The sequence below is a fragment of the Drosophila grimshawi genome, unplaced genomic scaffold (assembly GCF_018153295.1).
Source record: "Drosophila grimshawi isolate 15287-2541.00 unplaced genomic scaffold, ASM1815329v1 contig_44, whole genome shotgun sequence".
In the NCBI taxonomy this organism is placed as follows: Eukaryota; Metazoa; Arthropoda; class Insecta; order Diptera; family Drosophilidae; genus Drosophila; species Drosophila grimshawi.
Window position 1 is genome coordinate 13,836,031 of NW_025063240.1, and position 24,267 is coordinate 13,860,297.

Consider the following 24,267-nt stretch of genomic DNA (forward strand, 5'->3'; position numbering starts at 1 on the left):
GTGTGTGTAGGTAGACAGGAAAAAATCTGCCACTCGCTTTTTCTCTTTTGCCTTTGATTTTTCGGAGTTTGCGTTTTGGAATTGCGGTATTCTATTTACATACTTAGCGCGCACGGCGAATTGTGTTTTAGATTGTTTTTGCACCACGAGCACAATGTACAACTGACTTGCCCAATTTTCAGCAAGTTCCGGTTTGTGCAAGTTGATGGAAAAAATGAAATAAATCTTTACGCGAGCGACACGGACAAGCACGTCCGAACTCCGACGCAACAACAACAGAAATGTTACTTGCCAGCTGTTATGCGTCTGTTATGCTCGATATAACGATATCTCCTTATATCGATATACGCAGCATATCGCGACTGTTATGTTTATATGCGATAGGAACTACTATTTACAGCGACTATAATTTATACTTCTACAAGCAAAATGCTATGTTAAATTTACAAATAATTACACATTGAATCATACATTTGAATCTTTAGTCCAGTAATGTTAATGTTGCTCCTAAAATGGCACTGTTATTTTCAAAACTCAACGATATTAATTTGCTGTTATAATCAAAAGAGAATGCACAATTTTCAAGGAGTGACCCTAGCACCTAAATATAAAAATAACATGATGATACTTCACAACGATACTGAAATACCAAACATTTGTATGCACAACGCAGCTAACTTCACGTGAGTCCGAATTGCGTAGTGTGAAGTTGGCTGCGCGTTGTACATTGATCAACACTGAATGGACGTTAAGAAAGTGTGGTGGGCCGAAGATAAGCCTGAACTAAATATCGATATCGAATTTGTTAGTTATTCATATCGAAAAGTACATTGAGCATTAAACGTTCAGCCGTATATTATCATTTCACTACAGTGTGAGTAAAGTAAATGCTTGACAACATTATTTGCGTATTTGATATAAGTCTGGCGTGTCTAGTCTAAGTTCTTAAACTGTGCGTAACTTTTCAAAGTGCGCGCGCAACACGGCCAACTTTCATATGTTGCACGTTGTTGTGGCCGTGTGGCCTACGTGACTCAGAAACAGTTATCAATGGCGCAACAACAGCTGCTTCAAAAGTTCACTGACCAATTTTAGTGCAACGGCAACCCTCGAACCAAGCAGTATTCAACATTTTCGAACGAATATGTTTTAATTGAAAATCACACGCAAACACACACAGCCAGATAAACGTGTGCGCCTGTTAAATAATCAGCAAGTGTTTTCAACAAATATACAACAACAAAAACAATAACAACAAACAGCAAAGTGAACGTGCAGGAAATCCAGACATAAAAAAAACCTTGGCGCGTTTACATTTCAACAGTTGCTGCTAAAATTAGTTCTAAAGTGAAGGTGAGGCTCGTTACTCGACTTCTGACTCACTTTAGAGTTTAAATGTTTTTGTTTTTTTTTTGTATTTGTAATTTTTTTTTATTGCATTTGGTTTTCCGGCCAAACCTGAATGCGGCCTCAAATTGTGTTTACATTAAAATTTTGCACGTCTGCACGCAGTCACGTAGACACCAGCAAAATATTGTCGAGCCTCTAATAATGCTGATCTGAACACTGCGTAGTTATAGCTATATACATATTTATATATAAATTCAAATTTATATGTATGCCTTTGTTTGTCAAGGTCAACTTTGTGGCGTGTGTGTAATTCATCATCTTTTTCTCTTGCAGCAGCTCGATTCTAAGTGGTCAAAATGTTGGACATTGTCCAACCACTCGCACAACTAAGCAGCAGCAGTAGCAACAACAACAATAACAATAGCAGCGATGTGATCGTCATTCGGGCCAAGCCAAAGAAGGTGTTCAAGCCAAAGGCGCGCATCAATCGCATACCACAGGAGCTGCTCGCTGATCCGCAGCTGCAGCAGGCAATTGATAGGCTGCCGTCGAACTACAACTTTGAGCTGCACAAGACAATTTGGCGTATACGCGAGACAAAGGCAAAGCGTGTCGCCCTCCAGCTGCCCGAGGGTCTGCTGATGTACGCAATGGTCATAAGCGATATTGTGGAACGCTTCACCAGTGCCGACACCGTCATCATGGGCGATGTCACCTACGGCGCCTGCTGTGTGGATGATTATACTGCACAGGCATTGGGCGCCGATTTGCTGGTGCATTATGGCCACAGTTGTTTGATACCCGTCGATCAGACGTGTGGCATTAAGGTGCTGTACATATTCGTGGACATTAAAATCGACCCGTTGCACTTCCTCGACTCCGTCAAGCTGAACTTTAAGCCCGACGTGGGCCAAATTGCGCTCGTCAGCACGATACAGTTTGTCACCACACTGCAGGCAGCTGCCACAGAGCTGAAGGCCGCCGGCTACGATGTGCTGGTGCCGCAGGCCAAGCCTCTCAGTCCGGGCGAAATATTGGGCTGCACCTCGCCACAGCTGCCGGCGACGGCGGAAATGATTATCTACCTGGGCGATGGACGTTTCCATTTAGAATCGGCCATGATTGCCAATCCATTGGTCAAGGTGAGCAAAACACAGCTGCTCTCGATGACAACATTTTGCTGACTTTTACAAACTTTTCATAGGCCTACAAGTATGATCCGTATGAGAAGAAGTTCACCGTGGAGCGTTATGATCATGGCGCCATGCAGGGCTTGCGACATTCGGCCGTGCAACGTGCCAAGCAGGCGAAGCGCATCGGCATCATTCTGGGCACCCTGGGACGGCAGGGCAGTGCGCGTGTGCATCGGTTTCTGGAAAAGCGTCTGCATGCCAAGGGCATTGAGACGACAACCATATTGCTATCGGAGATCTTTCCACAGAAGTTGGCGCTATTTGATGGCATCGATGCCTTCGTTCAGATTGCCTGTCCGCGACTCTCCATCGATTGGGGCTCGGCCTTCGAGCAGCCACTGCTGAATCCCTATGAGCTCTCTGTCGTCCTGGGCGACATCGAGTGGACGCCAGACAATGCCTCGCCCCGCACTAATGCCTATCCCATGGACTTTTATGCCACCGGCAGCCTCGGCCCATGGACACCCAACTTTAAGCCACCAGCGCTGGGAGAATGCGAGAACAAACCGTCAGCCGATTGCTGCGGCCGTTGCACACGGGCCGAGCTGGAGAAGGACGACAGTGGCAAGGCGGCGGCATTAGCCGATCTGCTCGATTACAAGAAGGGGTAAACCACAGAGTCGACAGCTCCGTCTTGAGAACGACATCCTGCAGTCGCTCCCATATTATCTCTCACGTGAAACTTACTGCTAAGTAACTAAGTGATTTAGTTTATGTGTGCCCGCCAAGCCCAATTGTAATATACCTACTAATTTAAGTTAGTACAAATTTGGTTTCTAAGTTATGTAACTATATTATTTAGCTCAAAACTCTTGTGTTCATTTAATTTCTTCTAATTTCACCATTTTGTGACAGCATTCATCAAATATTCTAGTTTTTAGTTGCATTTTCACAAAAACAAAACAAAAAAATATATATCTGAAACGATTGTTGTCAAAGATTAAAGAAATGTCTTATTTTTTTAACACAAATTCAAATGGAACGCAATTTGAAAATTCGGAAAACATCAGTTTTATAATGACGCATTAGACACACGCCCAACTTTTTGCTTATCAGCTATATGGTTTGAAAGTAAGATTGTTGATGAAAGCTTATAGGTCACATAAAGTATATCAGTAAATACGTAATACTTTATATATTTACAGTGCGAGTCTGTCAAGCCATATTCTTCGGCCAAGTCAAGCCCTCTGCCGAATCAATACCGATAACAAAATTGGGGCCTAATCTGTTATCTGTGCTGCACTGCGATTATCAGAAAAACAATTTGAAATTCAAATCGCGTCCAATTAGGCAGTCAAATTGAAAAGGGAAGTCAAATTAGGATTGGATTGGATTTCAATTATGCGACATAATATTGAGAAATATATATTCTATCTATTTATCATTAATCATCTTTCGACTGCGCAATTAAACAATATATTGTTGGCTTCATAAATATTTTAAGATTTTATTTTCAACATAAAAATCGTTCGTAGTACAAATACGATCATCACACATAATACATGCAGTTAAAAGCTGAATATTGTATGTGTTTGTCTGGGCATAAATCAGATCGAAATATATTTTACATAGATTGCTCAACTGATCTGTGTACACCGAATAGCATTTAAGCGTTGAATCTTCAATTGTCTACATTTCAAATAAAATCGCATTCGTGTTTCGAAATTTATTTTGTTTTGATTTTGAAAATATGTTCACGTATTTTACCCGCTTAACATTTAGAGACTCTTAAATGTAATTATGTTTAAATATAGTATGCTATATATATATAGATTTTCTTCATATATATATATATATATTGTATCCTGACTGGCGGCATTTCATTAAATTAGGCTTGGATGCTGACGCACTCACAGTTAGTGTTGGGACACGTACATACATACATATTTATTTATGTGATTCAGATATACATTTATATATATATATTGATACCTTCTCTTTTCTTTTCTTTGTTTGCTTGTAGTTTTTTTTTTTTTTTGTTTTTTTTTAGATTTGTGTTTTATTCATCTTTAGGTAGGTGTATTCGTTTCTAGCTTTGCTTCCTGCAACATCACATGATTTCTATTTGCGTTTTTTTTTTGTTTTCTGTACTTTTTGTTTTGTTGTTTGTTAACGTGTTCGGGGATTGTAAATAGAGTTTTGGATTTCGTAACAATTGGGCAAGTATAACTGGGATAACTTGGTTAATTCATGTTCGAATGTAGCACCAAAAAGCAGCTGACAATAAAATAACTACACTTAATACCTAAAAGAAAAAGATCGTTTAAAATTGATACACAAAACTGTGTGTCTAATAATGCTTATGTCCAACAAATTGTTTTTTTTTCTTCTATATTTTCTTTTTGTTTCTTTTTTTATCAGCTTCTTCTTCTAGTTGTCCAACAAAAGTTTGGCAGTTTTGTTATTTTGCGTTACTGTAATACATTTTTTTGGGACTGATTCTCGTTCGGCTCGTCACAACCAATGTGTTGCATACGCTCTTTACTCAATTTATCAATTTATCGAAGGGTATTTGAGCCATGTGCTCAACATCTGATAAGTTTAGTTTAGTTAAGGAAGATATTCGGATGCGTAAATCGTTTAAAATCAATACTTATATAGAGCATGTTGCAGTTGGGAAAGTCTAGTCACAAGCAATTAGCGGTTCAAAAATCGTAACAATAAACTATGCGAACTTCGCCTAGAAGTGAGCTTTTCTATTTATAAATAAAAGTATGTAAGTAGTGTTGTTGTTGTTGTTGTTGTTAAGACTTTATCACTTTGCTTTCTCTCTGCCATATCTCTCCCTCTCTCTCGCCCCCTCTCTCTATCTCTCTGTTGGACTTGTTTTTAAAAACTTTAACACATACAATAAATTCTCATAATTCTCATGAGTTAAGATCGTCTTTAGCTGGAGCAATCTGCATTTCTCTCTCTCTCTCTCTCTTTTTCATTCTCCATCTCTGGTTTTAAAAATATGAATATATCTCTTTGCTCTCTCTCCCCCCGCCCATCCCCAACGACTTTCCCCGTTAGCCACGCACATTGGTCAGTTTGGTTTAACTTCTTCTCCTGATCCTTACAATGAGAAGTACTTTAAGAACTGTGCCGGTGGAACTGGCTGAGCCAGTGCCAACTGGCCGCCAGCCTGCTCGACGCGCTGCTTGTAATCGGGACTCTGGTCGAGGATGCATGGATGTCCGTCCGATGGCCAGAAGAGGCAGCGGCACGAGCGGCACAGGGCCAACACTTCGGCATACTGATAGTCATCGCTGACGCCATAGGTGCGACGCAGCTGATGATAGATCTGCTTCCAGTCTTTGGCATCGCCCATCAGCTTGATCTTGTCTAGATCGAGTATGGTGCTAATCTGTCGCTGATTGAAGTGGAACCGGGTCAGCTCACGCCAAATGCGCTGCTCCGACACCAGCTTGGCCATAGTCTCCCAGGCCTGGGCGGCTGACTCCAGATCCCGATGATCGGCAATGCATAGAATAATCTCGCGCACACATTCCTCGGGCAGCTCGTGCAACTTGGGTCTGGCCTGCGGATCCGGTTCCCTAATCTCAATCTGACTGGCGACGCGTTGAATGCGCTTAATGCGCGCCACATGCTCCTGCCACAGATAGGTGCTGCCCAGCGGCTTGCCCCAGCACTTCTGATTCTCCTGGTTGACAATGTGATCCAGCTTGAGCGCCAAAACACGCAGCACATTCGGGTGCTGCTGACTGTCGTTGACTGCGGGACAAAGTTTGGGATTACATATTGAGTGATTGATTGATTGATTGATTGAGTGATTGCTACTCACCGTGGGAGGCCACCTCCTCGACCATTTGGAGCAACTGACGCTGTGCACTGCCCGGCAAGCTGGCGATGCCCTTGTTGGAGACGAGCAGCAGGAACGCACAGATATAGTGGAATCGCTTGCGATCCCGCACCGAGCGACGGAAATCGAGGCGCTTCACCGCCTCGCTCAGTCCGTTGAAACCGGCTATCTCACGGGTGCACCGTATTGTGATGTGATAATGTGGCGGCATGCAAGCCGCTTCCTCCTCCTCACCAACCTGCGAGCTGCTGATGCTGCCGCTGCCGTTGCCACTGCTAGCTGCCTCCACACAGCTACCCTCCGAGCTGTGCCTGCAAAAAAAAACGTAACAAATGAAAAAGCAGTCAAAGCCAGCATTCGGAAGTGATTGCAATCGCAGCGTGCAACTGCCTCTTCTACCAGGTGCCCCGTCTGTTCGTCTGTCCGTCTGTCTTACTTGTTGGGTAAGTTGTTAGCAAATATTTGTTTTTTTTTTGTTGTTGAAATTGGAGTTTGTCGTGTTGTTTGCATTATTTTAAACGTTTGCAAACTGTTTCTTTTTTTTTTTTGAGAGGCGGAAGTCGCCAAGACGCTAAGCTCAGCTGTTGCATGTTGCAAGTGGCATGTGGCGTGTGTGTTGAAACCCGGTTATTAAATTAAGCGATTCACTGGGCGGCCAGCGGCATATTTATTTTTGCCAGTGTCAAGTTTCCCCAATTAAATGTATTTTTATTTGTTTTTGTTTCCAATTACAATTTGCACAACTTCAATTAAGTCGTTTGTGCTGTGAACTAAACGAGTAAGGAAATTGTTATCAAGCTGTATTTCCCTTTTGGACTAGCACCAATATGGAACAGCCTCGTAATTGAATCAAATTATAATCTGCACTTGACCATCATTTTAGCCAATCACTTTGTATTTCAATACCCTTGCAGAGGATACAATAATTGCAGGAGACGATTCCCACCAGATTAGATTAGATTAGGAAGATAAGTCCCATAAGACCAGTCGTTCGAAAGATTAATTCTTATATGAAAAACGTTTTTGTGTAAGAAGACATTCTGAAAAAACTCAACAGTAATGTGTGTTATTATCGAATGTTTGACATCGGATTAACATATCGGATACGTCTAATAGGAACAATGCTTAGCTAGCCGTTTCTTGTGGCTTACAATTGTTAAACGGCTACAAAATCTATCTATGCCTAGTATGAAATCTGCCCAAGTCACTGGCCTACTTTCAGTAAAACATGCGTCACACGTTTATCACCAGATCTCAGCAATCCAGCTATTAATATAATAATATATGGCTGCATATGTATCATGGTGCATTAAGGCGGTCTTCCAACGGATAGATCGATATGTGCCTTGACCATATTTAGAATGCGGCTATGCATCCGCTAGCTGGGCCAACGTTGCCAACGAGGACATGTCCTTGGGCTACTGCATTTCAATTATGGTCCAAACTGGGTCAGTTTCCCTCTCTCTCACTCCGAGTGAGTGTGCTGTGTGTGTGTGTTGCGTGTGTGTAAGAGAGAGTGCGAGTGGTAGTTGCTGATTCTATCTATTCTAACTACAATTTTCTTTAAAAGCTCCGGGTAATTGACTCCTAATTGCGTTTCAACGTTGACACGAATTTTGTGCTAAAACCGACTCTTTCTTTGTGGCTCGCAAGCATTAAAGTTTGCAGCAAAACTCAAATTTTAACGTTCACTTCATTTTCATAATTTAATTAAAATATGATTAATCGCAAATGTAGTAATTAAAAATGGTTATTTTAACATTGAGTAACCTTGCAAGAGCAGTTAATATACAAAAAAAAAAAGAAGCAAAATGCACATGGCAATGGACTAAATACAGTTATTATCAGCACGAAGTTTATAAGTTTTGAGGTTAGTCACCCGTCCCAAATAAATGTATTACAACAAAAAGCGGCAGAGTTCTATTTGCGAGTGTTTTGAAAATGAATTTGCTTTGTTTTCGTGGCTGTCGCGCAGAGTTGCAAACAAATCGCCACAGTTGGGACAAAGGCTGATGGTTCGCCAACAAATAAACAGCCTGCCGCTTTTGCCCAACCGACCATGAGATGCAACGAGAGCGAAAGATAGAGAGAGAGATACAGATAGATAGAGTGAGAGAGAGAGAGAGGGGGCGACGACCACGTGATTCATAATAAATCAGTCAACGACGTCATCATCAAGCGTTCGTTTACCTCTCATCGAGTCAAATTAAACAAATGCAAATGCTGGCTGAGATCAGGCTCCGGTCAAACTCCCGGCAGCAATTAGCTCGTCTATTTTTAAGTGTGTGTGTGACCTTTTTTCGGAACACAAGACTCGGATGAGCAGCGCTACGAGTCGAGTTCTCTAGTCCTATTTTTAGCCGAAGTTGGAAGATATCACATGTCGCTGTCGCTCTCGCAGACTCTTCCCTGGCTCTATAAATACTACTTTTTTTTTTTGGTGCGGTTCTAAACATTTGAAAACTTGAGTTCATATTTTCAAGAAATAGAAATTGTGTCCAATTTCTTTGGCAGGTTTCATTTGTTTCGGATCATGGACCCACAAGCAACAACAAAAATTATAGCAACAAGAAAAACAAAGCAAATGAACGAAAAGTGAGTGCAATAAAAAAATATGATAAATGTGCACATTACACTATGCAACAAAACTAGGTGAGTATACAAGTCGTTGAACTATAACAAAAATTTATGGATATTTATTTTAAGAAACGATCAATTTTTCCTACAATTAGATGCTAAAATTGCATATAGCGTCATCTTTAGAAAATCTATTTCGAATGGTAAACACTGCTCCATTATGATTGCATTAAAGTTGCATTACCCTGTTGAGTAGTGTATAAAACGAACGCATTTCCATTGGCTGCACCCGAGTTTCGAAAAGCAAATGAAACAAAGAGTCGATTCAAAAGGCCAACAAATGTTCAATGGAGAGTGCAGTGAAAGTGGGTCCACTATCCACTATCCACCTTCTACCATCCACCGTCCACCATCCATCCACGTCCATTCCATCTACGTCCGTATCTTCGATTCGTTGTTGGTTTTATGCAATTGGAAATTTTTAATTATGATTACCAATGGATTACGCAGTGCTCGCAATTCGGCAATCGCATTTTTTTAATTGAACCAAAAAAACAAAGAAACTTCCCCCCAAAAAACATGAAATTTCATGTGTAACATGTACAACTCGTAACAGTTATGAAATTTCCACGGCATATAAATGTATATGTGTATTTCCCATTCCCCATTTCCCATTGCATGCTATAAAAACCAAATGGTGAAGTTTTTGTTTCGAGAACTTTCGCAGTAAATTCCTAATATTTGTCGAACATAAACAAACCTTGGCCAGTTCTGGGCAATATGTTTTACATATTTTTAAAATATGATTTCAATTCGCATAGCGCTTTAGCGTTTCATTCAAAATCGATTTCAGGTGGAAGTTGAACTCATGGGAATGAGACGGAACCTTGAGTTTTTAGGGCAGCTACAAGCACCCAAATATATAAAACGCACACACACCCACTCACATACATATATATATATATACATATATATTAACTGTTGTACTTTCGCCTAAACTTGACCGAGTTTCATTAGGCACTGTGTGTAAGTCGATGTGGGTGTGGGTGTGGGGGACGCGCCAGGGGCTTGAAGTTTCCAAGGCTGCGAACCGCCCAGTTATGTATATATATATATAAAAACCGCACTCGATTTTACAGTTCGTCCTTCAGCGCCAAAAAGAAATGCTTAACAGATATTTGATATACATTTATATACACATATATATATATTTATATGTATGTGCATTTGACTTCTCGTAACTCTCTGCAGCTAATTTTGGAATTCTTTAGAAATTTCTTTGCTTTGCGCATTGCTTCCGCATTTTTCTTCCATATAAGAAGTATATATGCAATATGTATATATAATATATATATACTAGCTGCATGACACATGCCAAAAATAGGTTTTTTCCCCCGCCGCATTCGGAAAATGGTTCTTTATGACATGTCAAAATAATCACTTTAAAATGAGTTTTTCCGTGTATGCTTTTCACGCTGTTCTGGTTTATGTAAACCGTCGTTGGAGTCTTTCAAGTGAGTCGCTCGACTGGCTCGTTCAACTTGCACGTTTCGCTCTGTCACGTTTCCACATATCCCATCCCCATCTCCATCCCCTACCCCTACCCCTATCCCTTGAGATTTGAGCCAAGAGTTAACAACTGGTGCCGAGGGGTCAAGTAGTAAATGTACAAGTTTGTTCATTGTCTTTGTTTTGTGTTTGCATTTGAAATTTATATCTATTAATTTTCGGTAATTTGTAGTTCCGAAGACCAATTTCTTAGCTGCTTTGCTTAAAACTCTGAACACACTTTGTTTTTACTACGATTTCTTTATGTTCAAGAGTTAAGAAAAACTAACCATTAATCAAATGAAGAGCTTCAACAAAAAAATGCAACTCTCCCTGCCTCTTTCTATCATCATCCAATCGTTTGCTGTCACTGTCACTTTCACACTCATTTTAAGTGAGTCACCCTAATGATTATCGACATACATAAATGAATCGAAAGTACATTTCTCCAAATCAATACTCAGGAATGAGGTGAGTAGGTTTGTATATTTTGTGGGCAATCTAAAGCTAACTTTAAGTGCAATATCAATCCATTTTAAATAATTTAACATACATCTTAATGGTATTAATTTCATGGACATTATGCCGTTTCAACATTTTCCGTTTCCTCATTTTTGTATGTTTCTTTTTATGTTGAGTCGCTAGCTGTGTGTGTGGAAAAGGTGAAGGGTATTTTTATGTATACAAATGTATACAACTATTGTTGTTTCGTCTGTCATTCATTGTAATATGTATGACAGTCTATTGGCAAATAATGCTTTTCGCAATCTTTTCTAATGTGTTAACTAAGTCTGATAAGAATTTTTAGTAGGTCGCATTTAGACCTTGCCAAAAGTTGTCTGCAACGTATAACAGTTCCGGCAACCTTGGCCTTTAATCAGTCATATTGGGCAAATTATCTTATCGATGCATATGACAATATACAAATAATATATAAGTATATAGCCAACAGCTGTTTTGGCTGTAAATCTGACCTAAATAGTGTTAAAATATTCCATTGTTTTGTCTATCGATTGCATAGCGCGACAAACTGCAATATCCAATCTGATTGTTAAATAGTTGTATTGTCATCGGATCGATTGATTGCTAATCAGAGCTGCGTATTGCGTATTGTTTAGTCCAATGCCCAAGAGGAGACTCACCGTTTGCGTTTGCCGCCGCATTCGAGCACCTTTTTCTTCTCCCAGCCCTCGTCGGTTTTGACCCAGGCCTCGCCAGGTGAGCGAAAATCTTTCGAAATGAACGCCATGTGATGTGATTTGTCGTCTATTACGCTTTATTTGTGTATTACGTGTATGTATTTTTTAATTACGCTTAATGTTATTTCTTTATTGTTTTATTATGATTTTCTTTTTTTGGTTTTCTTTTTTTTTGTTTTATGTGGACGGCGGTTTTGAATAACGCGTTTTACGCTTGCGTCTCACTCAGTTAAGTCTGCTTAGTGTGTCTGTTTGCTGTTAGCTGCAAGAGTAAAAGAGTAATGTCTGTGAAATTTCGAAATTTTATGCAATTCTATAAAGCAGCGGATACAACAAAATTTGTTGCGCATTTTCCAATTTTATAAACAATTGAGTGACCCTCACGTCGAACTGCCTACACACTTCACGCTGCCAAAAGTGCTTATTGTCATTTCGGTCACATTATGCCATAAATATATATGGGCAAATTTGTTAGATTAAGCAACAGGCTAAAATGGTCTAAGATTGCTTGACTAAATATTCGAATTACTCCTTCTTTTCACTAGTTTGTAGCGAATTGAGTTTGGAAAGAGCATGAAAACGTTCGCAATTATTGTGATGCGGAATCAAAACAAAAAATATAAACGAACCAAATAAAGGCAAAGAGCTGAAGCCAGAGAACACACTCACACATACAGAAGCGAAAGAGAGCGAGAGAGCGGGAGAGATGAGCAGACGACCAGCTGTTAGCTGAGTGACATGTTAAGGGTTAAGGGGCTATGGCGGGGTATGCCTGGTTGTCGCTCAAGAGGAGCGCACGAATCGTGCGTTGTTTTGCTATCTCTCTCTCACTCGCTCTGTTGTTCCGTTTGTTTTCCTTTGTGTGTGCTTGTGTGCGAGCGTGGAGCTGTAGGTACACAGCTGATTTCTGCAATTACGCGTTTGTTTTGCTTTTGTAGTTGCTAGTGTTGATGTTGTTGTTTTGATTTGGTTTTTTGTTATACATTTTTTCAGCTTGCTCTCAAAACACGCAACAATATTTTTCGTAGCAACATTTTTAGCTAGGCTTTGCTTTCATTTCCTCAATTAAGTAATTTTGAGTCGCACACATACTGACAAATACATGTACATATGTTAACTGCATACATATATATATATATATGTGTGTGTGTTGTGTGTAATTGTTTTGTAATTGCTCAAATCAAAACGCAGTTTTTTCTTTGTATGTATAGGTGACCATTGGTAAAAAACGCACTTTGTAAATTGGCTGGTTTCGTTTTGTGTGTTAATTTCCACTTTGCTTTTGCTTAGAAGTGGCAGTAATTCAAGTCTCAGTTTTATGGATATTTGTAAAATTATAGCACTCGACGGAACACAAATTACAATGCTACTGCACAGCTCCACAAACTCCACGAACTGCTTCACTCGACGCGCTTCACGTTGCACTCGAGCCCCAATCTGAAAGCACTATGTGCAAATGTTGCTCAACATTGCATGAGCGTTACTCAAATGCTTAACAACATGTATCCTCACCTAGACAAGTTCCGCAGCATGTTGCCTCAGATTGGCAACACGCGCATACATTTTCAAATTTGTAGCAACAAGCTCCCTCAGTTAAGGAGCTTGCTTGTCATATGCAGTACAAATGTGCCATTTATTTAAATGCATACATTAAAATCAACAAGTGCCCTAATTTTACCTAGAGTAAGGTTTTACAAATCAAACTGTAAGTTTTACAGTTTTGTAACTTGTAGTACGAATAATTGGCAGCTGTGCTTAGCAACATGAGTCAAAACACTTTACCAACGTTCGATTTCACAAATTCAATGTGAACTATCGATTGCTTTCATGCATAGTCGATTGATCGATACGTGCTAATCAACGATTTAGTCCCATCACTAATTCATGTGAGATTTCATAATTTTTGCCGAAATTGTCCAATTGAGAAGAAAATTTCCCCTCAAGCAGGCTAATAAAGATCTCGACCCGAGTTGTGTAATAATGTCGGCATCGGAACAAGGACCCAAAATCAAATACGGCGAAACCGCACCCAAGCTAGACAAGGCCCAGCTGCAGTTCATGAAACTCATCGAGCAGCAGAACTTGGATCGTGTGCAGAAATTGAAACGCACGCGGCGCAACAACTTGCTGACTGCCGGCGCACTCGGTGTTTCCGTGTTGGCCATATACGGTTACTCCATATTCTCGGTGCAGCAGGAGAAGTTCCTCGACGACTTCGACGAGCCGAAGAAGGTGACCACCAACTAATAAATCCGTTAAATAATCAGCCCGCAACCAATAGTTACAGTTAATCCTTTAGTCGTTAAGCGTTTTTTTACACAACTTTGAAATCGTTGCAGCAACCACACAACCATCAATGTAAGTATTCCAGAAATTTGACATGACCTGCTACAAGGATTCATTTTTTAATTTATCGCTTGCAGATGTCCCAAGCGACGGCGCGCATCCTAAGTAGCGGCGTCCGACTGCCGCCGTTGCCCACCATTCGTGATCTGGTCAAGCTGTATAAGCTGCAAGCGATGAAGCAGCTCAGCCAGAACTTTCTCATGGACGAGCGGCTGACGGACAAGATTGTCAAGTCGGCGGGTCGCATAGATCCGCGTGACATTGTCCTCGAGGTGGGCCCCGGACCCGGTGGCATAACACGTTCCATTTTGCGGAGGCAGCCGCAGCGTTTGATCCTGGTCGAGAAGGATGCACGCTTCACGGAAACGTTGCAGCTGCTGCGCGAATGCGCCAGTCCCTTGCAAATGCAGGTGGACATCTACCACGAGGACATCCTGCGCTTCAATATCGAGAAACATGTGCCGGACACCGCACAGCGTCTCCATCTAATTGGCAATCTGCCGTTTTCCATCTCCACACGCCTGCTAATCAATTGGTATGAGGATCTGGCGGCGAGACGTGGTGCCTTTCGACGCAACGACACCTGCATGACACTCACCTTCCAGAAAGAAGTCGCCGAACGCATTTGCGCCCAGCTGGGCAGCGAACAACGTTGTCGTCTCTCGGTCATGTCCCAGATCTGGACGCAGCCGTTGCTAAAGTTCATCATACCGGGCAAGGCGTTTGTGCCCAAGCCCCAAGTGGATGTTGGCGTTGTCAAAGTGATGCCCCTCAAGCAACCCAAGACACAGCTACCCTTTGCGCTCGTGGAGCGCGTTGTGCGTCACATATTTAGCATGCGCCAAAAATATTGTCGCCGTGGCTTTGGCACCCTTCTTCCACCGGATGGACGCGAGGAGATTACACACAACCTGTTCCAGCTGGCCGATGTGCAAGATACGCTGCGTCCCTTTGAGCTCTCTGTGGCCGAGTGCCTGCGTCTCGCCGACGTCTATGCTGAGCATGTGGCTGCCCATCCCGAGGTGGCCTGTTACGATTACCGGGCGCCGAGGCAGGAGCGCAATCAGGACTGAATCAACGATTTCATCACATTTCTTTTGTTTTTTTTCGTGTATACTGTATAAAATATGTATTACATAAGTTTTCAGTCAAATTAGAGACTGTAACAGAGAAAATATTAAAAATTGTACAAAAATAATGTGCGTTGTTTGCGGACGGAATGTTTGCTAGACGAGATTCGAGTTAAAAAATTGAACTGTCGTTAATTCTAAAAAAGGCACTTTGGTACTTGGAATTGCAGTACGGTTTAGTAGATTACGCTGCGCAGTAGCAGCAGCAGGAGTACAGCTGCTCCAGCTAACGCTGAAGGATGATGCAGACCGCTGGCAGCATTGCAGCGATGGTCGAGGAAGCAGAAGCAGAAGGTTGTCTCGGTGAAGTAATCACGCTTCACATCGTGCTCCTTGATTGTGTGATTGACATAGTGGCCCAGGCGCACATCCTTGGCGGCCGGGCGACAGCCCTCGTACTTGTCGGCGGGTATGTCAGTGCGAAAGTTGAGTGCACTGAGACAATCGCGGGTAATCGTCTCCTTGGCGCCGCGTCTCTCCGTCACCTTGACGCAGATATCGTTGGTCTCGGGACACTGTTCGCCGAGAAAACCGATGCCGCGCCAGTTGAAATTATCGGCACAGCCGGGTGTTGCAGATGTGCAACGATAACACCAAATAGCAGCACCTGTTAATGAATATCCAATTATTAATATATATATTAATATCCACAATTCTCAATTGTTTACGAACTGTTGCTTCTTCTTCTGGTCATCTCACTTGGAGTTTCAGTGACTTACTTTCGTGTATGAAGGCTGCCATTAACAGCAGGGCAGTAAGCAATGCTTGTGCTTGCATCTTTAATTGATATAACTCAACAAGTAGAAAAGCTTAGCAATTATAATTGGTATATTTATTTTGCTTTCGCGACAAAAACAACGCCCAAGCCAGGGATAACGATGACACACGTTTATGTTATCGAATGTGGTCTATCGAACATCCACCACAATTTATATATCACCAGTGCTTGAAAACACAGCCACAGGCGTTGTTAAACTATTCGCGCCAATTTCAAAAGTTAGCCATATTTATTTACTTGGTGAGAGACTCACCTAGTTTTTAAAGCAAATAAAATAAACAATCTTTGTTGTCTCTCACCTTATTTGACATTTAGTTTTGCAAATTTGCTTTCGCTGTGACATACACATTTATGTTTGTTTTTTTTTATTGCACACAATGAATTCATTATCATTTTGTTTACCTATTTACAACCTATTTCCGAAACACAAACGTTTGTTGTTTCCTGCTAACAGTCATTTATATTTTTAGAGCCGCAAATTTAGTATGCAAATCAGTGGCAGAGGACGGCGAACCAATAAACTTTTGCTCGTATTTGGTGATCGCTTTTTGAGTATATTTTATGGTGGAATGTGTGATGTTTGCCAAATCAATATGGCCAAGTGATGATTCAGCCGTCCAAGATGAGAGACAAGCACTGCTAATTGAACCAACGGCTTTGATTTTTGTTGACAAGTCCATAAAAAGCCGACTTATGCGTAATCAAGTGAGTGCTGGAGCGTCACAATTTATTAATTCGAAGCTGAAGAAAGATGCCCAAATATGGTATTAACGAAATATATCTCAAAAACAAGGGCCCAAGGCTATGCTCTCAGTCTACAGTCTTTATCCTTTAATTTACACATAAAACACATTTGTTTTAATTATTAATTTTTTTTATTATTGAGTTTTTTGTTGTGGCTTATAACTAAGAAACTAAACCATTTATACAGTTAGTCACGTTTGCAAATATCGCATACAGTGCTTTTTGAAATAATCAAAAAAGGAGAGGAAAAGTTAATCATATTAATTACGTATGCTCACACATGAAACATGGATAAAAGATCATCAAGAGTTTTACAAAGAAATTATGCAAGTTGTTTTGTTATGTACAAAATTGAATAATAAATAAATTATGCCTTCTAAATGAATCATTCACACAAAACAAACAAACAAGCTTACTAACTAAGAAACACTCGCACACACACAGTCAAATAACTAGAAAACTACGAATACATTTCATGTAAAATCACGTTTCAGGTCTGTAGCAGGCCCAACCCCCATACCCCAAATTGCCCCATGTAGAAAAATGTGTAATGTTTTCTCCCTGCTGGAGTCTTTAACTAAATGGAGACGACAAACTCCTTGCCGGTCTTGAAGTCGACGCACTTGAACTGCGGACAGCACTTGGGGAAGCTCCAGTTGAGGTCACTGGGCAGCTCCTCGCAGCCGGGCATCTCGATGTAGGGACAGGTCTCGATATTGATCTGACGCGCCTCAATGTCGCACGTCATGGCGGCACAGATGCCCTTCGGCTTGTACTCCTTGTTGGGGAGCATGGAGCGTCTGGTCAGCTTGTCGTAGCATTTGCCGGGATGCGCTGCAAGTTGAAATAATAAAGAATGTGAATCAGTTAAACCGGAAGTTGTTTTTCTTGTTGTGCTTTATTACAGCTGCTTGCATTTTGCTTTTTATTTTTTCTTCTCGTTTTCCATTTCTGATTTATGCACAAGGAAGTTGGCTCACATTATGCAAAACTCATTGGGGCAACTGCCAATACACATATGTACATACAAAATGTATGTGTGTAACCATCTATAAATATCTGTAAGTATTTGCTTTCAAAATGATTTCGACGTGACTATCTCAAAAAACTGATCAAAAGACTTAAGCCACGAACTTGACAGTCACGCCGCAGTCAGTCGACTGTGTGCAAATAGTGAAAAACAAAAATACGCTTGCTCTCTTGTGGCATATTTAAAAATAAAACTCTGGAGTGGCGGTACTTGCAAACAATTGACAGCCACGCTATTATTTATAACAATTAGCCGCCGGCTATCGACATTTTGATTAATGGTACTTCTCCATTCAGGTCGAAGGCGGTGCGATCTTAAAGAGTTTTGTACATTAATTTTAATAGTTGCTGTTGTTGTTATTTTTGCTAATTGAGATTGGGCTAAAGAAATTCGCGTGAACTCATCGCCTATTTTTAAGCATTAGTTAGTTAGCTCGGCATTCTCTTAACCCGGTCAGCAGTTGGACGACCTTCACGATAACAGACAAATGATAAATTGTGGGGTGAATAAGAAAAACAAACATTTTATCAAAAGCTGCGACACTTTTGTAATACAAATCCGCATAGCTATGCAAATTAGCAGAGCGCATCTTAATTCGTTAATAAAATGCCAGCAATATTAAAAAATCAGCACATTTCTTATGCTAATTTTTGGCAGAAGCGAAAAACGCAAAAAACCCACATTTGTATCAGCAAAACAAAAAAAGAAAGAAAAACACAAAATACATAATTTAGTTGTTGTTTGCTACTAATTTGGCATCGACTGTTTTGCGTTGTTTTCATTACGTTAATTTTGTTTTATATTTTTGTTTTGGGAATGTTGACGTCAACGAAAACAGCAAAACAAAATATATCTAAATCCCATAACTCAAAACAAAGGCAAAGCGAAAAACACCCAAAAATACAATAATACAAAACAAACATAACTTTGAGTCTGACATCTGACGTCGACATCTAAAAAGTTGCAATTAAAGGTAGAACAATTCTCCGAATTTGCGACAAATCAAAACTATCACAAAACATCTTCTCAACTTGAACCATAAATCAATCACAGAAACTGCTAACCGCTTTTAACTTTATTAGCTTTTTTTTTATTGTTGCTAAAAGGTCGTTTATGACTGAAATTCATTTAAAATTTAATTAAAATGCGTCAGTTTCTCAAATTGTGGAAAAATTTGGATTTAATAGCTCTAAAACAATGTATATATATAAAATACTGTCTGCTTTTATTAACTTGATTTTTGTGTGAGCGAAAAAAGGAGAAAATAACGAAAGTGCAACCGAATTTAAAAATTAAGCTTCTTATTGTTTCTGGAATACTAACCAGGATTGATTATCGCGGGCTGAGTGTAAACAGCCGCTTCGGCAATGCAGGCGAGGCAGGCGAGGAACGCGATTGCGACACAAACTTTTTCCGCGTACATTTTAATTGTTGATTTTTGTTGTTTGTGTAAATTGTTGCAAAATATTGTTGTTGTTGTTGTTGTTGTTTAATGGTGTTTGTTCACAGGTGGTTCAACTTTTGTAAACTTTTTACAGCGTTTTACTTGTCTGTGCTTTATGATATTGTTGTCGAGCTTTGCACTGGGCACTTAACAGTCAGCAACTGAGGCTACAGCGGCCAGTGACGCTCATATTTAAGCGAATATCGCTGGCCTTTCGGCTCACACAGACTCACTCACTCACTCACACTCAAGCTCTCTCGGACGTCTCTTTTTTTTCTGCTCTCTCCCGCTCTTCAGCCAAAAAGCACATGTTTTCTTTTTTTTTTTATTGTTGTTGTTTGCTTCGGCGTTTTCGCTTTACATTTTTGCGTCTTGGGTTATTCCGCGACTAACGCGCTAACCATAAATCTTAAGGCCCATCTGCAGTGCGCAAACGTCCATACGTGTGTGTGTGTATTTACTGTTTGCCTTGCCGGCGAAATGCTTTTTATTTTTCACTATTTCACTTGGCCGCCCCCATTATTGTTATTGTTCTATTTGATTCGCCCACGCCTCATTTGGCTCAACTCATTGTTCTGCATTATTTTGCAGTTAATGTAATTAATTGCTTGATCACTTCAAATGGCAATCGGTTTGTCGACGGGTTTATCCAAATCCGTCTGGCTCTCTGTGGGTCGTGGGAATAGATGTGGGCGTGCTTTGGGGGCGTTTTGCACGGGCCCTCTCTGCTTTCATTTTATGGCATTGTAATATCTTTGGAGCTGACATGCTTGTCTTATTTTTGCTTAATCATCGGCTTGATATGATATATCTATTAGTTGTAAGATGTTTCGAAGAACCATAAGTAAATTCTTGTTATACTCTACTTCCAATTAGAGCTTTAAATGATAGATCACTCTCACTGTATATTCAGTTAAATTCAGTTGATAAAAACTGGTACTTATATTTTTTTTAATGTATTTAGAGTATGTTTACAAATTTGTCCTGACAGGGCTTGATGAATCTCCCCGCCCCCTCCAGACGAGTATAATGGGGTTGCTTGCATTGCTTATTATGCCGATCGACTGGCGCCAAGTTGACGACACCGGCCGCCAGGGGGCGTACCGTTTAATAAAAACTAGTCGCCTGCTTTTTTGCTGTTGTTGTTTTCTTTTATTGCATACCAGAGCTTAAATACCTATTATCCGCGTCCGGCATTGCACGTCATTCTTAACAACAAAGAAAGGACAGCAGCTTTTTTTGTTACATGTCAACAATCAACTATTTAATGCCATCATTGCGTCCTGTTAGCTAATGTCAAAGTTTTGGTACAGACGTAGAAAAAAATGAATGATTCCAGCTGATGTGTTTATGTGTTTATTGTTTATTAGTGGCCTCTTGTTCGATTTGATTCTTGTTGTCGTCTCAGTACCCCAATATACCCGTTTAACCCGTTCCAAGCCTCAATACGCATGTCACACTTGCAACAAGCGACAAGTAACAACTACGTAGTGTGACGTCAATGTTGTTGTTATTGTTATTATAGTTGTTGTTGTTGTTGTTGTTGTTGTTGTTTGTTGTTGTTTTGTTTGCTTGTGTTTGGCGTTGGTGCCGCTGACATTGCCTTGGCCTGGCAAGTCAGCAGCAGAGACTGAAACCAAGATCATTTTGCGGCGGCGCACGCTGGAATTTATTAATTATGACCGGGTACAAGATTTCAGTTTTGCCTTAGCACAATGCTCGAGGGGCGGCAGCCGGTCGACAGCTATGCTAAAAATTCCACTTCGAGCAGCCGTTTTATAGCTGATTTATTGTTGATTCGTATTAATGTTATTGCTCATTTTTGGACTACGTGCCAATCTGACGTTGTAACTAAAAGAAACCAAAAAAAAAAAAAAAAAAACACAAAAAAGACGATGTAAACAAAAAAATAAAAATTCAAAAAAATAAAGATACAAATTGATAAATATTTATAGGGTTTAGGTTTTTTGTTTTGACGTGACGCATAATTAGTAATAAATTGTGTATTAAAACAGTCAGTTCGCATACAGTAGCAGGCTTTTAGCACCCTCCCCTACCCCTAGTCGCCCCCCTCTCCTCAAGCGACATGTAAACAATTAATTCTTGATTAATTTTATTTGATGTGTGCTGCGTACAAGCAAACAATTCAGTCCCCTGATGTATTATTTGTATAGATCTCACAAGCTGATATATATATTTTTTATTATTCTTTCACTATTTTATCATTGTTTCCATTTAGTTTTAAGTGCGATGGATCAAAAGACAAGCAAATTAAAACTTTCATATATTTAATTGACTTGCTTAAGATATTATGGTTCAACATTTATGCGGTATTCCCCAGTATTGTATGGGAACCCACGGATAGGGAAAGACATTTCTTTTAGAGTCACAAAGATGCAGACTTTATAAATTAATTTAAACCAAATTTGCATATTTAGCACGTTGTATTTTTTGTTGTTGTCTTTTTTTGCTCATTGAAAAACCCCGAGATACCAAATCCGCATTCGAGGAGTAGAAGAAACCAAAAAGAGTCTGGCGCCAAAGAAATTGCGAATAATCCATCAAGCCGTGTTTTGAGTGGTTTTGTTTATCAGTGTCAGTCTCAGACTGGCTCTCAGTTTCAGTCTCAGTATCAATATCGTTGCTAGCCTCCAGCTCCAGCCTCCGACATGTGCTAATCGCTCCGATGGAGCGTTGCGTGAGGTGTTTTTTGTCTTATTTTTTATTACACATCAACGTCGCCAAATGTCGGCATCGTCTTGCTACCGTCCGACCGGTCCACAGACGAATTTTTGAATCTATTTCCCGATCGAAATGTGGACGCAGCATCAGCAGCAGCAGAAGTTTACTGCGATTGTGTCTAATTATGCAGGAATTTGAAGAGGCGGCGTCTCCGAGTAAAAAAACAATAAATTCTGCGAATTTGACAGTTTTTTCTATATGCTTTTATTATGCTTATATGACAGGCTAATATCATAAATTCTTCCAATTAACAGGATTAATTTGTGGACTTTCAAGATCATAGATTCATAATGTACTCATTCAAGTAAAATTGATCATTTTTTACATGCGTGCTGCAAAATTTTGAAAACAACCACATGTAGCAAGCCAGCCGATTTCAATTCATATGTCAGACAGAATTGTTTTCAAAATTCATGTAATTGGAACTAGTATGAAATAACGGTTAAATGGCAAATAGAAATGTGAACACAATAATCATACAGCTGGTTCGCACCCTTAAGAGAATCAATCAACCGGTCACCATTCAGGAGCTCATCACTTTTTCCAATCTCCCACAGAAGAATCGTCGTCGAATCAAAAGGGCGATAAGGGAGATACTCGAAATTGCTGTGAGACTTGGCCATGTTAAGAAATCCAGGCGGCGGTATTCGGCCGTTAGCCACTTCAAGGACAATCAGCCGTTATGCTACGATTAACAGCTCGCCCGACTTTTGTCAACGGCGTCTGAAAATATTTTTACGGGTATTACATGTCTGACTTCGACTACTTGCTGACAAGTATGTGTGATAATGTCTTAATCTATAAGTTATGAAATAACTGGGTATTTTAATCTCTCGGATTTAATATAATTTTGTTGTGGCTTAACAACATGAAATGGACAATAAAGCCATAGCATGCCTGAATTAATTTGTTAATTTATTTTGTGCACAGTTACTGCTAATAGCAGAGGCGGGACGATTGTTGCTACCCACACTTTGTTTTTAGAGCCTGATCGCTCCACTCGCAAAAATCACTTAGCAGTTGACGAATTGCCAGACAAACAAATATATGCCGACATTTAACTAAATGAAATGAGCTGTAAAATAACGAAAATTATATTACACAAGATGGGGGCACTCGATTCATTTAGCCAAATTCTTATTTTCCAGCCAAGCGACTAAAAGTTCCAGTCTCTGTTGTTATTTCGGGTTAAACCCAGTGCAAAAGAGCATCTTCTTTAATCACCTCGCCTCGCTTCGAGTCGCTTCTTGTCGCTTCTCTAATAAGCATAGTGGAACTAGTCCAAAATGCCGGCGACTTTCTGACGCCGTCGCCGCCTCGATGACGCTGTTTACTTTCACGATCCGGTCCGTGGTTGAATTTTAAATTTGTGACGTGGAATAACCAATACTATGTATGTGTATATATATATTTATTTATGTATATCTAACAAACGCAAACATGTATTGTTATTTGCAAATTACAATTTTAATTAGGTGAATTTGTTGACTAAACAGAGGTTGGTCAAAATAAAAATCCAATACATTTAAATACAAGGCTGGGGCCAGAGAACCCAGCTCAATTTAGACTAGCCAAGATTTAGGAATTCCCATTCGTATGTTTTTAAAATTCCATTTTATTTGAGTAAGAGATCATTTGCATTCCAAATTCGCTACACGGCGAAAAAACCAAAAACACATTTGTTTTTGATATTTTGTTTGTGCTACTGTCTACCATCCATCCATAAACTTATACATATATATTTTCCAACTATAATTATCTCGTTATTATCAGAATATTCATAAAAATAAACGATTTTTAAATTTAATTGTCAGTATTAGCTAACTTAAACTACGCCGAAAAACAGCGAATTTTAATTAGCCTTGTTGACCGAAGTCAATTTGACGACATTTAAATATTGATGCCGAGTGCGAAATATCATAATGTTTATGCACGTTTTAAGCAATTTGAATTTATATGGTTTCTGTATCACGACTGACTGCGAACTGCATATTTCACATTTGTGTAGTTATATAGGTCTACGCCTATCTTGATCCCACAACTTAAAACTCAACTTTCGACTGATTCTCGCTATATCAGATATAGTGGTCCGATCTGGTCGGCTCCGACGCACTGACTAAAACAAAAATATATATACAAGTTTCAGCTCATTTGAAAAAAGACAGAATGGAAAAATAAATAAGTTATACCATTTATAAGGCATAGAAAAAGCAAATATATGTTGTTTATGAGAAAGAATATACAGAATGAATAGTTGTTGCTTGAGATTTAAGTGCACCAAGACTTTAAGTATATATTGTAATAGATTCTTTTTATATGACAAACGGTATTGTTTATTAAATAAATTTCAAAGAGCTGCGGTTCGTTATGTGCAATTTCAA

General features: G+C 39.9%; 7 protein-coding genes and 1 long non-coding RNA gene across 10 annotated transcripts in view; 3 read left to right on the top strand and 5 right to left on the bottom strand.

Annotated features, from left to right (window-relative positions):
• LOC6558541 (serine/threonine-protein kinase mig-15) overlaps positions 1–242 on the bottom strand; it is a 39,677-nt gene extending 39,435 nt beyond the window's left edge. The window contains exon 1 of the mRNA XM_032742808.2: positions 104–242. The gene's annotated coding sequence lies outside the window, so the exon portion shown is untranslated. The remainder of the gene's footprint in view (positions 1–103) is intronic.
• A 575-nt stretch (positions 243–817) lies between these two features.
• Positions 818–3,492, top strand: LOC6557946 (2-(3-amino-3-carboxypropyl)histidine synthase subunit 1). 2 transcript variants are annotated; one of them, XM_032743247.1, is made up of 3 exons: positions 818–874; positions 1,684–2,492; positions 2,555–3,492. In XM_032743247.1, the coding sequence occupies exons 2-3, from the start codon at positions 1,707–1,709 to the stop codon at positions 3,152–3,154; spliced, it is 1,386 nt and encodes a 461-aa protein (XP_032599138.1). In that variant the 5' UTR covers positions 818–874; positions 1,684–1,706; the 3' UTR covers positions 3,155–3,492. The 2 variants fall into 2 exon arrangements, with proteins under 2 accessions (XP_032599138.1, XP_001984327.1); XM_001984291.2 differs by having other exon boundaries at positions 854–1,353.
• Positions 3,493–3,959: 467 nt separating this feature from the next.
• On the bottom strand, positions 3,960–13,085 carry LOC6558350 (F-box only protein 32). 2 transcript variants are annotated; one of them, XM_032743244.2, is made up of 4 exons: positions 13,035–13,085; positions 11,616–11,934; positions 6,331–6,659; positions 3,960–6,260 (listed from the first exon to the last, which is right to left on the bottom strand). In XM_032743244.2, exons 2-4 carry the CDS (start codon positions 11,720–11,722, stop codon positions 5,602–5,604), a joined length of 1,095 nt encoding a protein of 364 aa, XP_032599135.2. In that variant the 5' UTR covers positions 11,723–11,934; positions 13,035–13,085; the 3' UTR covers positions 3,960–5,601. The 2 variants fall into 2 exon arrangements, with proteins under 2 accessions (XP_032599135.2, XP_001984326.2); XM_001984290.3 differs by having other exon boundaries at positions 12,907–13,069.
• Positions 13,086–13,652: 567 nt separating this feature from the next.
• LOC116806506 (cytochrome c oxidase assembly factor 3, mitochondrial) lies at positions 13,653–13,919 on the top strand. The gene has a single exon (XM_043215621.1). It carries the CDS (start codon positions 13,653–13,655, stop codon positions 13,917–13,919), a length of 267 nt encoding a protein of 88 aa, XP_043071556.1.
• A 43-nt stretch (positions 13,920–13,962) lies between these two features.
• Positions 13,963–15,216, top strand: LOC6557944 (dimethyladenosine transferase 1, mitochondrial). Its single transcript, XM_032743245.2, has 2 exons — positions 13,963–14,030; positions 14,096–15,216. The coding sequence occupies exon 2, from the start codon at positions 14,096–14,098 to the stop codon at positions 15,089–15,091; it is 996 nt and encodes a 331-aa protein (XP_032599136.1). The 5' UTR covers positions 13,963–14,030; the 3' UTR covers positions 15,092–15,216.
• Positions 15,131–16,041, bottom strand: LOC6558133. The gene is made up of 2 exons (XM_001984288.2): positions 15,868–16,041; positions 15,131–15,755 (listed from the first exon to the last, which is right to left on the bottom strand). Exons 1-2 carry the CDS (start codon positions 15,923–15,925, stop codon positions 15,325–15,327), a joined length of 489 nt encoding a protein of 162 aa, XP_001984324.1. The 5' UTR covers positions 15,926–16,041; the 3' UTR covers positions 15,131–15,324.
• Positions 16,042–16,778: 737 nt separating this feature from the next.
• LOC6558867 lies at positions 16,779–19,313 on the bottom strand. Its single transcript, XM_001984287.2, has 2 exons — positions 19,024–19,313; positions 16,779–17,504 (listed from the first exon to the last, which is right to left on the bottom strand). Exons 1-2 carry the CDS (start codon positions 19,121–19,123, stop codon positions 17,248–17,250), a joined length of 357 nt encoding a protein of 118 aa, XP_001984323.1. The 5' UTR covers positions 19,124–19,313; the 3' UTR covers positions 16,779–17,247.
• Positions 19,314–22,066: 2,753 nt separating this feature from the next.
• LOC116805889 lies at positions 22,067–22,924 on the bottom strand. Its single transcript, XR_004365445.2, has 2 exons — positions 22,367–22,924; positions 22,067–22,311 (listed from the first exon to the last, which is right to left on the bottom strand). It is a non-coding gene; the product is annotated as an uncharacterized LOC116805889 (long non-coding RNA).
• Positions 22,925–24,267: the final 1,343 nt, after the last annotated feature.

Excerpts from the sequence above, each read along its gene's own strand:
- LOC116806506 (XM_043215621.1), top strand. The coding sequence starts at position 13,653 with ATGTCGGCATCGGAACAAGGACCCAAAATCAAATACGGCGAAACCGCA.
- LOC6557946 (XM_032743247.1), top strand. The coding sequence starts at position 1,707 with ATGTTGGACATTGTCCAACCACTCGCACAACTAAGCAGCAGCAGTAGC. Across the intron at positions 2,493-2,554 it reads TTGCCAATCCATTGGTCAAG|GCCTACAAGTATGATCCGTA; the intron begins GTGAGCAAAACA and ends AACTTTTCATAG.
- LOC6558867 (XM_001984287.2), bottom strand. The coding sequence starts at position 19,123 with ATGTACGCGGAAAAAGTTTGTGTCGCAATCGCGTTCCTCGCCTGCCTC. Across the intron at positions 17,505-19,023 it reads GCCCGCGATAATCAATCCTG|CGCATCCCGGCAAATGCTAC; the intron begins GTTAGTATTCCA and ends TTCAACTTGCAG.
- LOC6557944 (XM_032743245.2), top strand. The coding sequence starts at position 14,096 with ATGTCCCAAGCGACGGCGCGCATCCTAAGTAGCGGCGTCCGACTGCCG.
- LOC6558350 (XM_032743244.2), bottom strand. The coding sequence starts at position 11,722 with ATGGCGTTCATTTCGAAAGATTTTCGCTCACCTGGCGAGGCCTGGGTC. Across the intron at positions 6,660-11,615 it reads TGCGGCGGCAAACGCAAACG|GCACAGCTCGGAGGGTAGCT; the intron begins GTGAGTCTCCTC and ends TTTTTTTTGCAG. Across the intron at positions 6,261-6,330 it reads CGAGGAGGTGGCCTCCCACG|TCAACGACAGTCAGCAGCAC; the intron begins GTGAGTAGCAAT and ends TTTGTCCCGCAG.
- LOC6558133 (XM_001984288.2), bottom strand. The coding sequence starts at position 15,925 with ATGCAAGCACAAGCATTGCTTACTGCCCTGCTGTTAATGGCAGCCTTC. Across the intron at positions 15,756-15,867 it reads GGCAGCCTTCATACACGAAA|GTGCTGCTATTTGGTGTTAT; the intron begins GTAAGTCACTGA and ends ATTCATTAACAG.